Source organism: Macadamia integrifolia, chromosome 5 (genome assembly GCF_013358625.1).
Source record: "Macadamia integrifolia cultivar HAES 741 chromosome 5, SCU_Mint_v3, whole genome shotgun sequence".
Lineage (NCBI taxonomy): Eukaryota > Viridiplantae > Streptophyta > Magnoliopsida > Proteales > Proteaceae > Macadamia > Macadamia integrifolia.
Window position 1 is genome coordinate 33,821,586 of NC_056561.1, and position 18,193 is coordinate 33,839,778.

The 18,193-nt window shown below is 36.8% G+C and overlaps 1 protein-coding gene across 1 annotated transcript; it reads left to right on the forward strand.

Annotated features, from left to right (window-relative positions):
• The first annotated feature begins 3,235 nt into the window (after positions 1-3,235).
• LOC122078399 (dual-specificity RNA methyltransferase RlmN) lies at positions 3,236-9,696 on the forward strand. The gene is made up of 8 exons (XM_042644369.1): positions 3,236-3,489; positions 3,563-3,636; positions 3,739-3,939; positions 4,117-4,247; positions 4,350-4,458; positions 5,528-5,719; positions 5,819-5,955; positions 9,107-9,696. The coding sequence occupies exons 1-8, from the start codon at positions 3,273-3,275 to the stop codon at positions 9,381-9,383; spliced, it is 1,338 nt and encodes a 445-aa protein (XP_042500303.1). The 5' UTR covers positions 3,236-3,272; the 3' UTR covers positions 9,384-9,696.
• Positions 9,697-18,193: the final 8,497 nt, after the last annotated feature.

The following is an 18,193-nucleotide window of genomic DNA, read 5'->3' on the forward strand; positions in this document are numbered from 1 at the left end:
AAAAAAGTTTAATTTGAAAAATATATGATCTCATGTAAAATTTTTCACATTAAATGACAGGTGTTGTCATTTAAAGTGTGTATATCTTGGGGGAATATTTTACGGATAAATAGGAGTGTGAAAATCTATTCAAGTTTAATTTGAAAAATGTGTGATCTCATGTAAATTTTTTCACATTAAATGACAAGTGTTGTCATTTAAAGTGTGTATATCTTGGGGGAACATTTTACGGACAAATAGGGTATAAAATTTACTTAATGTTTCATTTGGAAAATGTGATCTCTTGTAAAATTTTCCAAATTAAATGACAACAAAAGTGGGCAAATAAAAAATATTCTTACCATAGTCGGTTAAGAACTAAGTGCTATTGTCCTAATTCTCAATATTGTTTGTGTTTGAATTTAAAGTTTATGAAAAATGGATAGTTTTCCTTCACCGATGGGTGAATGATGAGACGGCTCATATGTGACCCCATCACGCATGACCTCTCTCTCCTCCTATTGTACATGGCCGTGATGGGCCATGGTGAATATGAATCACCATGGGCCATGGGAAAACTCGGTCCTAGAAAATATCTTATAAAATTCTAGTGTTTGTTTATTTGTTTTGTTGTCTTGGTGAGAATTTTAGTATTTATTTAGCTGTGGAAATGTGTCTTTTAAAACAGGTTGTCGGAGTTTCCTTTGAAATTTTCAAGATATAGTTAGATAACTCTAAATAAGAGAGAGAGATGAGGATGTCCAATTACATAAGAAGGTATATGATTAAATTCAAGTTTGGTATTTGTGTGTGACGAATCTACTCCAGTATCTTTATGTTCACATGATTAAAATTTGCAAATCATCTTTCTAGTGACAACATTTTGCATCATGCTGCTTTGGGTGGAATTTTTTTTTTTTTTTTTGCATGATTGAAAATTTGAAAAATTGTTCTTGTGGGAGAGCATGGCTCTATGCCCAATACGAGGCGAAATAGCCACCTTTGCCACCATGAATTGCAAAATGACACCCTAATTAATGCTTCCTCACACACTCCATGCTCTCTCCATAAGAAACGTTTCCCCAAAACTTGAGAGATAATACCTACATGGCAATGTGACCCCTAAACCAGTACAAACAGTGAAAGCACATATAAAAACATCAACAAGAATGAAATTTCTACCTTTCATTAGAGATGGGCCTCATTGCAACCCCCTCCCCAAATTTTACACAATATACTAAACATTATCCGCCATTGAAAAAAATTTCGGGCTGTGCGTAACATCTATTCGTACTTACTTCGTAAAAATATTCCCCCAAAAATCTGGGATTTGTTCCATACGAATCTTCATTTGGGATTTGCTCGATACGGGTTTTCGAAAATAAATAGAGCAAAGGCTGGGAAGCTCTACATGAGTCTTCGACTTCCTCCTCTTCTTCTCGCTCAATCTTCTGGAGTCATCATAGAAGAGCTCAAATGGTTCCTTGGATAGATAGCGAAATCTTCATCGTCTTGCACTAACTCTTGGTAGAGACTTTGAGGAGTCCCTCAGAATCGTTGGCCTTGGCTCTGGATGGAATCAATGAACACCTAACATTGTTATCAGAAACTCCTCTGCCTCCCTCACATCATACTTAACATCTTCCCAACTAACCCATCAATTTCTATAACAAAATTGCTTCTCCTAATAAGGAAGACCAGATCTTCTAAGGGTCGACCCTTCTGAGGTCAGTTCCTTATCAAGATTTTCTCTGTTTCCGTACTATTTTGTTTCTAATTCTTGACCTATCTCGAAGATTGACCCTTTCGGAAAAATTTTGATGAGATTTTTTCTGAAGTCTGTAATGATAGTAATGGCCTTGAAGAGTTCGAGACACAACCTCATAAAGGAAATGGTAGCAGGAGTTCATGATCCTGCGAGTTGAATGGGACTTGTTCTTCATTGTTAAGTGCAGCATTTGTGTTGTTATAGGAAGCCTTTCTTGGGGTCCAAAGTGTTCTAGAAATTGATGTCTTCATTGGTGACGAGTTTAAGAACCATATCAGGGAGTAGAGGAATTTGCAACCCATTGATTCCATCCATAGCCAGAGGCCGATGATTCTGACTGACTCTTCCAAGTCTTTACCAAGGGTTAATACGAGACGAACAGAAGATTTTGCAATCTATCCAGTGGAACCATTGGAGCTCTTCTATGGTAACCCCAGAAGATGATAGGGAAGACCAGGAGGAAGTCCAAGACTCTAGTCGAGCTTCCTAGTTATTTTTTAAGACTCATATTGATTAAAACTCAAAGATTTTCAAGGAAATATTTTACAGGCAAATGGGGTGTGAAGTTTACTACAGAGTGTGTGATCGTGTGTAAATTTTTCTCATGAGAAATTTTCAAGTTGTAGAACAAATAGTGGAAAATCTAGTGTAAAGGAAAATTTTGTTTTTCCAACTATTCTGCTTCGAAACAAATTGAGCTAGGGAGAAATAAGCAATGGAAGCTAAAAAATTTACGGACCTAGTTTTTGTTGGATACGATGTCTTATATTTTGTCACAGTTTAATCTAGGAAGTAGTAGTGCAGACCCCTCAATTAACGGTAGTTCTACTTGTCGATAAACAAGCCGTGGGGGCAGGAGGCCCCCTGCTCGAATTTTTATTTGAGACTTGTTTATTGAGGGTAATTTTGTATTTTCTTGTATTAGGGTTTTTCACTATATATTTGTATCGAGGTTCTCTTTCTTTGCAAGTAATTTGAGAGAGGTGTGAGGAAGAGTCTCGTAACCCTATTCTCCATTGATAGTGAAGCAGGGATTTCATCTCACTAAGGACGTGGACAATGTTGTCGAACTTTATAAATCTATATGCATTGTTTGTTCTTATTTTGTCCATTCTTTTTGCATCGTTTTAGGGTTGTGTTTCTATGTTTTTCTGTATGCCTTGAGAATCTATTCACTGTGGAGGCTTCGTAATATATTAATTTATAGAAATAAAATATGAAAATAATATATATAAAATAATTAAATAAAGAGAGAAATGAGGCTTAATTATCTCTACACATGAGCAACGAAATAAAGGTCAGTATGTGTAAATATGTAATCATGTATAATTAACTCCTAAAAAATTGTAATCACTCGAACTGCCACATGGAAGTTGATGAGGTGTGAGCCGGAGACCGATACGGACCGATAACAATGCCGATACCTAAAACCTCCGTGCCCAACTGCCCACTGCCCACTGCCCACTGCCCAGAAACCCTATATGAGCTTCCGTTATGGTGTTATCCACACATCTGTGAGAGACCAATGGAGCTCAGTCGTATATGGATGAGGCAAGCGAGACCTCACTGCTTCTGCTTGGTGGTCACGAACCCAGCCTTGGCGTCGACGGCTCCGACGACTTCTTTATCAGTTCCTTTCTCCAAACTTCATCTCACCTCTCTCTTCTCTCCGTCTCGCCGCTCAATTTCAAAGACTAGTTCTTCTTACGCTCCAATTGTTCATGTACATGGCTCAGACTCTGGTAGGATTTCTCTTAATTTTCGCTGGAAATGATGAAGCTTTCTTTCTCATCTATGGTTTATCTCTCTTGCTAGCAATTGCAAACAACAACTCAAATCCCAACCCTTCGAAGGTGCTTCTGAAAGGAATGATATACGATGAACTTGAAGTATGTATGACGAATTTTCGTTTTGTTCCTCAAATTTTTTTTTTGATACGAGGCTTTTATAGTGATTGATTTTATTTACGGTGAAAACCTCTGGTTGAACAGAATTGGGTGAAGTCACATGGATACAGGCCTGGCCAGGCTTTAATGCTGTGGAAGCGCCTTTATGGAAACAACATCTGGGCACATTGTGTTGATGAATTGGAAGGTTTGAACAAAGATCTCCGGAAAATGTTGGGCGTTTTTGCTGAATTTAAGGCTTTGTCTCTGAAAAAGATTCTTACAGCGGCGGATGGAACTCGGAAGGTACTTTCCTCCCCCTCTTTGTCACTGTCTTATTCCTCAGGATCCATTCAAAGCTGATGGAAAACAATCGTCGTTTGGGCCATTTGCTGAAAATACTTTGTATATTTGGCTTCCGGGAGTTATTTCCACAGTATAAGAATATTCTCATTGATTTGATACTCACACAGGAGGTTTCAGATTCTATTCACTTTGGATGATGGATTGGTGATAGAAACAGTTGTAATTCCATGCAAAAGAGAGAGAACTACTGTTTGTGTCTCAAGTCAAGTAGGCTGTGCCATGAATTGTCAGTTTTGTTACACAGGGAGGCAAGTTCTTATCTTTGAGATATGAGCCTTTCGGTTTAAAATATTTCCAAGTTTGGGGGATTGATGGTTACATGTGGCGTGATATGTAAATGCATTTTATAGGATGGGCTTACGGAGACATCTTACTGCTGCTGAGATAGTGGAGCAGGCTGTATTTGCCCGGCGTTTGCTCTCAAGCGAGATCGGTTCTATTACGAATGTTGTATTTATGGTGAGTGTATCTGTTGCGCATAAGTTTTGATCAATTACTCCTGTTGGTTACTGGTGCAGGATCCAGCTGATTTTTTATGTGCCAACCCCCAAGTTTTTTTTTTTTTTTAATTAGTATTTTTTAAATATGGAAATGACTTTCCTGAATTTGGAATACAGTGGTTTACAAAATGGAATCATGCATATTATAGGATTCCCCCCTTTTACTCTAGTTTACATTTGGCTCTGTCTGTTTCAATTTAAAATGCTCAGAAGTAAAAGAAAGTAAGGAATATTATTTTACAGATTTTGGACTTGAAATAGCTGGCCGCACTATGAGACTTTATGCTCATTTTTTCTTCTTTTCTAGTTCTTCCCATTTTATATCGAAACAAACAGAGCATTCAGGAAAGTGAGATGAATTAATCAAATCTTTGTTTTACTGAAGCATGTTGAAAATCCATAGATCTATGGACTGTCTATGTTAATGCTTTGTTTCTCATATTATGAGATGTTGTTAGAGATGTGTACTAAGGGTAGTTTGGGAACTAGTTATTCTACTTGTTACCTTATATTGTAATTCTTATTTTTCCCTTTTACCTCCCTAGGGAGGTGTATGTAATTCTTCATAATACATTAGCGAAGCAATATATGTGTGAGAAAATATTCTCTCACACATACGATGCTACCACTAATCCCTCTTCTTCTTCTCTTCCTCACTTGCTCCCTTGTTCTCTTACAACCTTTAGATTCCAACTGATTTCTGATATGAGGACCGAAGAAACCTATTACTTAGGAACAACTTCAACCACTGTAAACCAATTTCTGTCTTGAGAGATCAAAGAAATTTGAGTTTCAAATTACAACATTGGCTTCTGCTTGCCTGTAACTTGACTCATCTACCAGATAAGACCTTATCTTTTTCTCAGTAAAAAATTACTGCTCAAAGACAAATGCTTTCTTTCCTCCTTTCTGCCTCAAATGCACCTAAGAGGTTAAGATGAGGAGGAAGACTAGTTGTCTTTTTGATGTGGTCATCATTTTCTATTCATTTTCTATTTGCTCAAGTGTGTGGCCAAATGATTTTTCAGGGGATGGGGGAACCACTCCACAACATCGAAAATGTAACAAAAGCTGCAGCCATAATGGTGGATGAGCAAGGCCTTCATTTCAGTCCTCGCAGGGTCACCATTTCAACTAGTGGACTTGTTCCCCAGCTGAAACGTTTTCTTCATGAATCCAACTGTGCATTGGCAGTCAGTCTGAATGCAACAACTGACGAGGTATTAGCCGTGATCATTTTGAGTAGTAGTATGTCTCTGTCTTTATGTTTGCATATAATTAACCCTTCCATTCAATATATATATATATATATATTGCAGGTTAGAAACTGGATCATGCCAATTAATCGAAAGTATAACTTAGGGATGCTTCTTGGTGCTCTTCGGGAGGAGCTTCGTCTCAAGCATAATTATAAAGTTCTATTTGAATACGTGATGCTTGCAGGTGTTAATGACAGGTTAGAGAAACCTTTCCTTTCTTTGCGTTGTATAAATGCATATTCTGATCCTGGAAAACTATTTTTGGTTTTGTTGAATATTTCATGTTTTGTAACATATTATGAATGCTACCTATTCTTCCCCTTCTCATCCTCCCCATGTTCATGGTAAACCACAAAACAGTCAATTTTTTTATCCTCACCAATGGGATCTCTTTTTCTGATTTGTTAACAAAAATGAAGATAAAATATCCAGCAGATATTTGCACTTGATGAAAGTTTTCCAGCCCTGCATTTTGCATGCTGTTACAAAATCAGAGTAGAAGAAGAGAAGATGACAAGAAGTAGAAGGGAAGAAGAGAAGAGAGGAGACAAGAGAGAAAATTAGGGAAAGAATGCTCACGTTTTTTGTTAGTTCTCAAACCATGAGACATTCCATCATATTTATAATAATAGAGTCAAGTACAATAAGAAAAGCAGTAGACAACACAACAGACTGAAGGCAATAGACAACTATTAACTAGAAACTATAACTAATAAACAAGAACCTCAACTAATAGACAAGGACCATAACTAACACCTGGCAACTTAACACTTCCCCTGTCCCCAAGCTGGAGCATATATATATCTCCTACTCTCCAGCTTGGAATGAAAAATAAAATAAAAAATAGTCAAGGACCATGACTAACACCTGGCAACTTTACACATGTCACAGCATGCAATATATCTTTTCAAGTTCAACTGCCGTCTGAAATTTAGATACAAAACTTATATTCTGATATGGTTGAAAAAAAAAAAAAATTAGATGCTAACAATTACATGCTTACCTGTTCTATAACACGCAAATGGTGTTCTATCTCTCATCTACTTCTGATCTTTGTTACCTGATTATCTCATTTTAGGTTACTGTTCGGTTCTTCCTCTTACCCATCCATAAAAATCAATCTGGTTGGATGGATGACATAATCTGGATAGGTGGGTGATGGGGAAAATTTTCTAGATAGACTTGGATTGATAACACTGACCACACATGGTGTAAACCCATATGATCATGAGTGTCTTTAAGACTTGGATTATCTCATGTAACCCATTTGATTTCCTTTCATTTTATTTTTTTGAATGAGTATGTGCATAATCGGACCCAATCTGTCTTGGTCAAAAAATAATTGACCTTACCAAAAATAGAGCAGAAGGAAAATAATTGACCTGTTAGTTAGGGATGCATGGGCTTTTGTATTTCCAAAACCTCGATGTAGGTCGCTATGGGCCACCGAAGAACTAACAACTCAAAATTTAAGGATCAGTGGCTATCTTGTAATTTTTGGAGCAATTTAGGCCCTTAAGGATAAGTGAACAAGTGAAGGACTAAACTGTAGAAGGGACATAACCCGAAGGGGTTGGTCCAACAGTAATTTGATCTGGGTCACGGTGCCTCGGAAAGCGTCTGAACTGTGCTTGAATCACCTTGGCAGCACCTTTGGGACCACTCACAATGGGATTAATTTGGCTTTCAAGTTAATCCCACTATTGACCCTGACCAATGATTGTGGGGCCAGTTGGACCCGGGGGAATAGTTGTTGGTGTACAATATCTTGTATTCCATCGAGTTTAACTCAAGGATACTAGTGCAGCCCCCCCTAACAGAATGGGGGTCTCGCTTGTCGGTAAGCGGGCCATGGGAGTTGCAAGGGGGGCAAGAGGCCCCCCCTGCATAGCGGAGGTGTAGGGGGGCTGCTCGAATTTTTTATTTGAGGGAAGTTTTGTACTTTCCCGATATTAGGGTTTTTCGTTTTATATATATATATATATATATATAAAACGAGAGTTACTTTCTCTGTAAGCAATTCTAAGAGGTGTGAAGACGAAGGTTGTAATCCTATTCTCCATTGATAGTGAAGTAGAATCTCATCTCACCGAGGACGTAAGCAATCTTGCAAAACCTCGTAAACCTGTGTGCATTGTTTGTTCTTGTTTTTCCATTACTTTCTGCATCGCATTTAGGGTTGTGTTTCTACAATAGTCAGGCCGAAGGCTAGGAAACCCTCGTTTAAAAAAAAACTGTAATAGGGACTTGAAAAGGAAAGGGGCTGTTGGCATTTAAAAAATGTATTGGCAATAAAATAGAACCAAGTTCACTAACTAGGGGTATCTTTAATTTCGGAAGTTGTCCTTATTTGTCACTAAAGAGACAGCTAAATCTACTTCCCAATATGAACAGTAACAGTGCTACCAGTTCACGTTTCGAAGGTGTGATCTCCCTTGTTTGGAACCCATTCAACCCACCATTGTAGGAGTATACTCCTCACTGTTAGTCCTCCCAATTAGGACACCTGTAAGGTTGGAACAACAAGCAACAAAGGAACCAGAAGGGACTGAACTCAGGCCTGGTGGTAAGAACTCAGAACTGAATCTGTTTGCAGGTTATTAATCACCTTGGTTAGCAGAAATTAGGGGATGGAAACTTAGGGTTCGAATCTCCCTAGGGAGATGATCTATCCTTCAAAGTTTAAATCCCAATTGATTGGATCTTGGGGAGTTTGAACTCCAATTTCAGGGGTGCCAGTACCGTTGGACAGAACAGGGAACAGCAGTAGAAACAGGGAGGGAAAGTAAGGAAAGAAGGAATATTACCCGATATGAGAAGCATCAAGAGCAGCAAAGAGGGAAAGAAATAACAGTCGAACCACCTTTGACTTCCACAAGAACCAGCGTAAGCTGAAAATTTCATTCAATTCTTTAGAAACTGAAACCCTCGATGGACCTGCTTACACATATAACAAAGAAAGAGTAGTGTCCTAATTAGTTGAAAACTGGAATAAAACTTCTGCTTTCTTATATTACTAAAATCTAAGTAATTTTGTTGGAAATTGAATTTAGACGTATTGATATAATTGCTCTATTCAGTAAGCATTTAAGTTAGTCAATTATTGTTTGGAATGGTTATAAAATGTTTTGTTTTATTTTTATCTAAACTATACAATAAAATATTTTACATCCTACCGGAGTCAAGTGTGTTTAAATGAGGTCAATGTGCACTCCTCTCATTCTCTCTGAAAACTCTACTCTTTTTATTCTTCATGGCCTGAGCTGGTCATATCATTGTTTGTCTCAACGTCCAGGTTGCCATCCATTATTTGAATTTTAATCCACGTGACAACTGTTTATTATGCAGCATTGAGGATGCAAAGAGGCTAAGTAATCTTGTTCAGGGTATTCCTTGCAAGATCAATCTCATCTCATTTAATCCCCATAGTGGTTCCCAATTTAAACCAACAAGTGAAGAGAAGATAATTGAGTTCCGTAACGTTCTGGCAGAAGCAGGGTGTGTTGTATTCTTGCGACTTAGTAGGGGAGATGATCAGATGGCTGCATGTGGGCAGCTTGGCAAGCCTGGGGAGATCCAGCCTCCCTTACTTCGTGTTCCAGAGCGATTCCAAATGGCTGTGTGATTGACAAAACTGACCCACTTAATTGCTCCGGTGGAGGAGGGATTACATCTTCTCATGCTGACTGATAGCACAATGGATTTTATTCGAGTGCACTTTTGAAACTACTTGATGTGCCAACTCATTGAGTGAGGATCTGAGCTTACAAATAAGGTTATCCAAGTTTCACCAGCATGACATTTGTTATTTCATTTTTTCCCTGCTTGTACTCTGGTATTATAGGGAAAAGATTTAGATTTACCAAATATTTTTGTAGATTCAGAACGTCTTTAACTTTTGGTTGCTACATACGTGATTTTTCTCACCTTCATTTTCATTTTGCTGATTTGGTTAGAACAAATACTCGTGTTGGTGTCCATGTGGTTTAGTTCAGCAGTTTGATTTTAAGTCCAGAATTGGGATTTAATTGGATTTTTTTATGATTTAAATTGCTATATATAAAAAAATATATTAAATTATATCTTTTTGATAGATATAGAATTTAAGGTATATCCTCGTTCAGTCACTTGACTCGCTGGCTCGTTCAGTCACTTGCTCATGAACTCGTTGCTTCGTCAGAAGCGATTAGTCACCTCCTTTCCTCCATCGAAAAATACTTGGTCAGAAGCCATGAGGGGGGGGGGTTTGGGGAAGGTCGACGACTACGTGAGGGGAAAGCAGTCATAGAAGCTTTGCCCTTTGCTTTACAAAGATTGTTATTAGATTGTTATGAACGTGAACGGATGTTCTCATACACTCTTGATCTGTGATATAGAATCTATTAAATGAAGAGAGAGAAAATTGATTATATATCCACAGACCTGGGCATCGTACATTCTCGTATGTTAACTTGATCTGCTCTTATTATGAATTGACTAAATGACGTCATTCTTCATTACACCATGATCAGTTAAAAGAGTACTGATGAAGTTTCTCACTGACTATTGTTATATTGTTTAGACCCAGATGATTTCATAACCTTGTGGGTGTTTCATGTTTGTTTTAAAACAACTCTCAAGGATCAACTGTGCGAGTCCCTTGGTGCTCTTTCTTTTTTCCTCTGAAATAAAGTTTTCTACATTTCTCATCTCCTCTCAAGTAATTTACTCCTGTGCCTCCCTCTAATTTCCCTAGCCCAAAAGGAATAGAAGAGATGGAGAAGTGCATCCAAGAGAGAGTGAATGTATTCGACACGACAGTTTGGTGATGAGGTTTTTTTTTTTTTTTTTTTTTTTCTGCTTACATAAATGCCTCACCATGTCCTCTTAAATGATGACAAATGCCATCACCCTATTGAACTGCAGCATCCACCTATAGTTAGATGATCTGTTTCGACTATTGAATGCCATTGAAGAGTCCGTTTAATGAGGAATAGAAAACATGTTCGGTGTCCGATCTGGATCATCAACTTGTACATGTATGCTAAACATGTACGGTGATGTAATAACATCTGTCCTTTTTGTTTTTGAAAGTCTCTCTCCATACATTCTTAGTAGCAACGCGTGAGACAAATGTCATCATTTAATTGTACATATAATGTACACATACAGGTAGGTGATTCTCTCTCTCTCTCCATGTTAACTTTTGGCCTACCTAATTGCAGGCAAAAGTTACAAATATGTCTAAGGAAGGCCTAATTGTTTGTTGGTTTCAATCTAAACCCTAATGATTGGATTCACAAGACATAAAGTCTTGGTGTTGCTAATTCTATGCAAAAGTTACAAACATGTCTAAGGAAGGCCTAATTGTTTGTTGGTTTCTCTCTCTTTCCCACTAGCATGTCCAAGAAAGGCCTAATTGTTTGTTGGTTAATTTCTCTCTTTCCTATTTATAGATTTCCTTGTGGGCTTTTGATTTTTAGGTTCTTGGTGTCTTTGGGTGTGTACCGGACTCATGTGGTTCCACATATAGCTGATTACAACCCCCCTCCCCCCACTTTTCCGATCTCTTTTCTCTATTATATAATATCTTTTGGAATCAGATCCCCTCCAACATGCCAGTGCATCCAAATTGAATTGGACAGTGTAGCACCCGGGCACGTAAAATGGGTGTTGGATGTACTAACGCATTGGAGAGGATTTGAGTCCCTCCCTCCCTCCCTCCTCTACTCACTAGATTGATAGTGCATGATCCAGGAAGAATGATAGGATGAGTTTTCTATTGCGGGGTCTTGGGAAGTATTTACCACTTATTAGGATTTGGTTAGAATTCATTCATAAAAGATAGCTGTCATTGGAGAGGGTACCCAAGTCCTATTAGCATTAATATCAGGTTATTCATATGTGACAGTGAGATCAATAGTAAATCTTCTACGAAAAAATAAAAAGATCAATAGTATATATATATATATACCACCCATAAAGTTTTAGTCAGTATCGATATCGGTTTATGACTGATATAGATACAAATAGGCTGATACAGTTGATCCGGTATCAATACCTAAAACCACACTTGGAGAGAGCCATCATTGTAAACCAAAAAATGAGAGTCAAGGTGGTTTGAGCACCAATTACTAAATCCAAATTTGTAACATTTATGTTTTTTCAATTGGTTGGATAAAGGGTATCATATATCAGGAATCGGGATCAATCAGCTGATTTGGATCGAAATTCGCCATGACCAATCCTGATTTCAGCCAATTCGCCATGCCTGATTCATGCCAAAAAAAAAAAAATATATCGTTTAGTTTCAAATCTAAGGGCCAATTCTAAGGTTCTTGGGACTGATTCCAGTCAAGATCGGATTGGAATTGCCAGAAAGCAATTGATCTCCGATCCCATGTTTTAAAACGCTGGTTGGTAACCCAACTTCTGTGTTATTGGGTTGTGCCTCTTTAAGGAAAGGTCCTGCCGGTCGGCTGCCTATTTTAGTTGCTGTTGTTGTAGTTGAGGTATGAAATGCATTAAAGGGTTGGAAGCAACACATATATAGTGTAACAATAAGAGCATAGACCATGTGGATGGACACCAAAGTGTCTGTTAGGTGAGAGAATGAGACACAAATACGTACACCACATTTTGTTGACCATTGTGGGGTGATATCCATAGACCACATCTTCCATGATCCCATCCTTTCCCATAACTTTCCATTGTCTTCAACTATTAAATGTCTATGCTCATTCAATACTTCCAAAATTTCAATCCCAGGCTTCCACATGATTATGTTTTCCTTAGAAAAATTCTATCTTTAGAAGAACTGCTTGATTAATTTGTGTATGTGTGTGTGTGAGAGAGAGAGGGGGAGGTTCCTCTCCCCTATAGGTAATCAATCACCTCATGTATCTCATCTCACACTGTCCATGAGGTGTGGATACCTACCATACATGTATAATATACGTACGATAGGTGATGAAATATGTCCTTTTTTGCTTCCATAAATACCTCTTCAAGTTTTTATCAAAAAAAAAAAAAAAAACTCTCCATGCACCTTAAATAGTAACAAGTGGGACAGATGCCATCATCCAATCATACTACGTTATCCACGTATGCACATATAGTTAGGTGATCCTATTCGACTAGGAGTACCCTTGAAGAACCAAGTTAATAAAGAATTATTAGAAAACATGTGTTTAGTGTCCAGTTTGGATCACCTACTCTTACATATATGCTACACATGTACGGTAATGTAATAACATCTGTCCTTTTTTGGTTTTGTAAATCTCTTTCCATACATAGCAGCGGGTGAGACAAATATCATCACCTAACTGTACATATAATGTACACATACAGGTAGGTGATCTGGTCTATCTCTCTCTCATGTTCTGTCTTCTGCCCTTATCTCATTCGCTTTCTCCATCAAATGGACTTGCCGACTTGGAATCACATCTCAGCTTAATGTTTGGTTTCACAAGGGAAAAACTCTTAGCCTTCCTAATTGCATGCAATGTTACAAACATATCCAAGAAATGCCTAATTGTTTGTTGGTTACTTTCTTTCTCTTTTCCTCTTATAGATTAAGGATGCCTAAAATCAAACCGAAGGAGGGATTCCCATGTGGGATCTTGGTTTTTAGGTTTTTAGGTTTTTGGTTATCTTTGGGTGTATGTTGGACTCATGTGGCTCCACATATAGCTGATTACACCCTTCCCCATTTCTTTCATCTTTTTCCTTTATTATGTAATCTCCTTCTCTACCCTCTGATCAGTTATTGCATGACCTGTGATGAATGATGGGATGAGTTTTTTGTTCTGGGGTCTTGGGAACTGTCTACCACTTATTACGAATCGGGTAGACCTTATCCTTAAAAAGTTAGTTATCAAGGAGAGGGTACCCAAGTCCATATAAGTTCACACCATTCTATTATTATATCTAATGTGAGAATGGTGATGGGATAATTTAAAGCATGACAATTCATACACTATGATAGTGATCTTGTCAATACACTATAAATCGTTTCAATACAAGAAAGGGAAGCAACATATTATTCACCGTCATTGACGTAATGTTTACAACGGAGCTCGATGCAATCATTGATGTTGTCTTTTTACGAATGAGTAACCTTCTTCTCTTCTTCAATGGTGATGCATTTCTTCCCTTAGTATTTTCTCAATACACTCCTCTAAAGTCGATAAGACTAGGGTTCTTTGTATTTGTATGTACTTTGTTTGGATATGAAAAAAAAAAAAAATGTGTTTCAAAATGTCACCCTTTCCCCTAATGGCTACTATTCAACTAATCAATAAATGAATGGCCCGACCTTGCTTACTCTATTGATCCTGCAACTCATTCTACCTTAATTGTTCCTTGCTATATATCTCTTTCGGATTATCTCACCTTGCCATATGTAGATCACCAAATATTTATGTGTGATGGCTGCTATGACTCGATCATTGGTCTTGCGGGTTGGGCAGTTAATTGTTTATTTGAATCACATTTTGTTTGTCTCCATGAGTTATAGTTATGCAGGAGACCTGTTGGCAGTTGGCACCAACGGCCATAGGCATCTTGTTAAGTCTATGGCAGGCATGACAAATCATCTTTGAACATTTATTAAGAGAGACTAAGTTTTTAAACCCCCTTCCTCCCCCTCCCCTAATTTTCTTTTCCTAAATAAAGTTTTGCATGTGATGAAATAAAACCCTGAAAATTTAGGGACTATAAGAATGCATGAGATATGGATGACCAAAAAATAGAAAAATTCATATGTTAATATATGAAAGAGTATTGGATTGAATTAAGTTTAATCAAAACCTAGACTTATCTAGTCAGCTGTTAGAATTGTCACATCATTTTTTCATGTGTCTAAAATTGATGTACCCCTAATAAGCTCCCATCTAAAGTAATTTTTGCCTACCAAGAAGTTATTCCAAGAGATTTGTATTTTTAATAAATCATTATTTAAAAAGGAGTTGTTGGTAACATGACTATTATATTTTAAACGTTTTAAAATAAATAAATAAAAAATGGGAAAAAAGCCTAAAAGACAGTGTGACTCCTACGCAGTGACAGAGGGAGAAATGACAATCCACTCTTCATGAAAGGTGGAAATCACACCCATATTGGTGTTTTTTACTATTGATCCTATTGACCTATGTGCTGGTAAGAACCATGCTGCATTTTAAGGAACCCTCTCCCAAAAATAAATAAATAAATAAATATTTGAGAGTATGAGTATAGGCGGCAATTGACTGGTTAGAGCAGGCGATCAACCAGCAGAGTCCCAAACAATGTTTTCAGGGTTTGTTTAATGTTTGAGGAGTCAGTTTTCGGACTCGACAAGCATTCTCGATAGTTGTATTTGTCCTAGGACATCATCCCTCTATAAATAAAGGGACATCCAACACTCTTATGTATACTTTTAGAAGCCTCTCTCTCTCTCTCTCTCTCTCTTGGCAATTGCAACTCTAAAGTGTCTCGATGTGGCCCAACAAGCAATGGCCAAGTGAATGGATCGACTATTGGAGCGGCCGGATTGTTTTATATTGGAGCCTAATTCATATCAACCTAGTTTCTATCATAGGGAGTGTCTACGGTCTTAAGGAGAATAGTCAATGGCATGACTCAGTCCCACCGTCTTTCCTCAATATAATGGAGTTTCAAATATGTTCTAACAAGCAAGTCTTCAAGTTCATGACAGTGTGAAAACTCTCATGCACTCAAGTGCTATTACAATCCTATCACTGAGTTGTTGGGCATATGTATCTATTAAACCCTAATCAAACATTTGTATTATCATTTTATGTGTGATGTAGTGTCATAAGGTTAAATATTAAATGGTCCACAACTAAGGATAATATTGAGCATATTGTTCATAGGGTTAATGTAAATGTGAGCATTTATATTGTATGTGTGTTGGACATGATTATTGTGAGAGTCTTGTGATCACCGTAGTTGTTCATGCAACAAGATGCTCTGATAGTTGTTTTTGTCTCGCACTTTAGAGGTATCTAACATTGTAGTTATACTTTGTGTGAATTGGTGTGCCAACTATTGATGCACATACTAGCTATATATCGGTATGCCTGATTCATTATGTATTTCTGTGAGTGGACTAGATACTTGACATGAAAGCCACTTCCCAATAAAGGAGAAAATCATGAGAGAATTTACATATAACGATTAGAAAAAATTTGAACTCAATGGCAATTTTATAAATTATTTGTAAACACATTTAAATATCAGGGAGAGGGTTCCCTAAATGGTAGTGTAGCAGTTGCATCAGCATGGGGACCAATGGAAGCGCATGTACAGACATCAACACTTGTGAGATTTCCACCATTCATGAGGGTGGGGTGGTCAGTTTACCCCTTTGGGTTTGGGCATAGGGGCCACACTACCTTTTATGTTTCTTTTTCCTCAAATATTACTTTTTATTCGATAATTATATTTCAAAATTATTTTATAAATATTTTTTGTCCAATTCATGGTCAGATTCTTTGTACTAGGCGATTATATTTTCCATATATGAAAATCCTTTATGCGATATTATTAAATTGGAGGGACTAAAATGTAATTATAACTTATGGGTTTACATGTTATTTTCAACTTTTTGTTTTACATGTTGTTAATTAGTGTTATTTATTAGGTTAATAATACTAATTATTATAGATGAGTTAAATTTACCTTGTGCAACCTTAATGCGAACACTCTATAGGGTCATTGTATTTAGTAACATACTTAGTATGAAAAATTATTAAAAGGCAATCCATAAATACATAGCTAAGGAAGACAGCGATACACTACATCATTGTTAACCATCACTGGTCTCTCCTCCATTTCGTCTCTCTCCATTCTCATGTTTGAAAGCTAAGGTTTCAGAAACCTTAATTCTGAAAGAACATCTATGTTGTGTTGATCTCCATTGCCCCTGCATGATAGCTAATTTAAGTACTACAATCTTTCGAAGAATCTATACTAGTGGGTTTTAAGGTAACCCTAAACCCTATTACATGTTCTAGAGAATATCAATTGTTTTTTTGTTAGACATCCCCCACTATCAAAACGAGCCACAAAGATAAGTCTTTCTCTCAATTATTTTGATATAAATTTACAAAGATGGCTCACAAAAGTGCTTTGTCTTTTCTCACTCGTTAAAAGAAGGAAGATAGAGAAGGATGTGATTGATGTTGCTCTGCCGCGTGTTATTTACAGGGAGTTTGTTTTTAACTGATTCTTTCCCTATTTGGTTGAGAATATCTGTAGAGAACTAGAGATATAATGTTATCTTTTTTTTCCTTTTAATGTCATCTTTATAGTTTATTCCTTGAAAATCTTTATGGTTTATTCTTATACCTAAAAGGAAAAAAGAATTAAAAAAAAAAATCTTGCTTTTGAGCCATTCTACATATTTTCACAATCCCTCAGCCTATGTTCAGACCCGAATCCAAAAAAAAATGCAATCCAATTGCCCATTAACCTTTGGGAATATCCATAACCACCATTTGGATATTTGTAAGCAGATGATATTAGTATTCAATATCTCCAATAACATAGGGAATGCGAAATGACCAACATGTTTTTTTTATCGATAGTTGCGTGCTCTCTCATTAGCCGAAGGGTTGGCACAAGGGCCACATCACTACACAAAAACCATTTTTTTTTAAATAATAATTACTTCCATAGGATGGAAATTGGTGATTATGAAGACATCACTGAATGTATTCATAAATTTAGGAATTGATATCGGATCAACTGCAATATTGGCCATGATTGATACCAATACCAACCTAATACTGGATTGGTGGTAAAAAAACAAGGGAGGGAAAAATACATATTGGAATCCAAGAGAGCTAAAACATCCAATCAGACCCGATATAGTCAATCTATATCAATATTGATATTGACCGATACCAACACCAATACCGTGAACTAAATCCTTGTATGTAATCATTATGTATTTTATTTTTTGGGTAGAATGGGTGTATTCACTGTTTGCTGGTTCATTGAGGCAAAATATGATCCATTTACGCCACGATTCTATACACATGTATTGTGTTATGGTCGTATACATATATGTATGTCTAATTGTCTATACATATAAATATATAGAATTCTATACATGTATACACATGTATTGTGTTATGGTCGTATACATAAATGTATGTATAATTGTCTATACATATAAATATATAAAATTCTGTACATGGCAGAGTGGAACATTAGGTATCAAAATGATAAAGAAAGAAAAATCAATAATTCAAGGATATACCATTAAAATTAGCAGTAATTAAGAAAATAATTAAAAAAAAAAAAGGGAAATCCCAATCCCATGGCACTGTCGATTGCAATATTCGTTTCAGAATATCAAATCACAATTAAAGTTAGTTCTAATTGCTTACTTTTATCTAACTAAGACAAATCACCAGAAATTAAATGATGAGAGGGAGAACAGTCTAT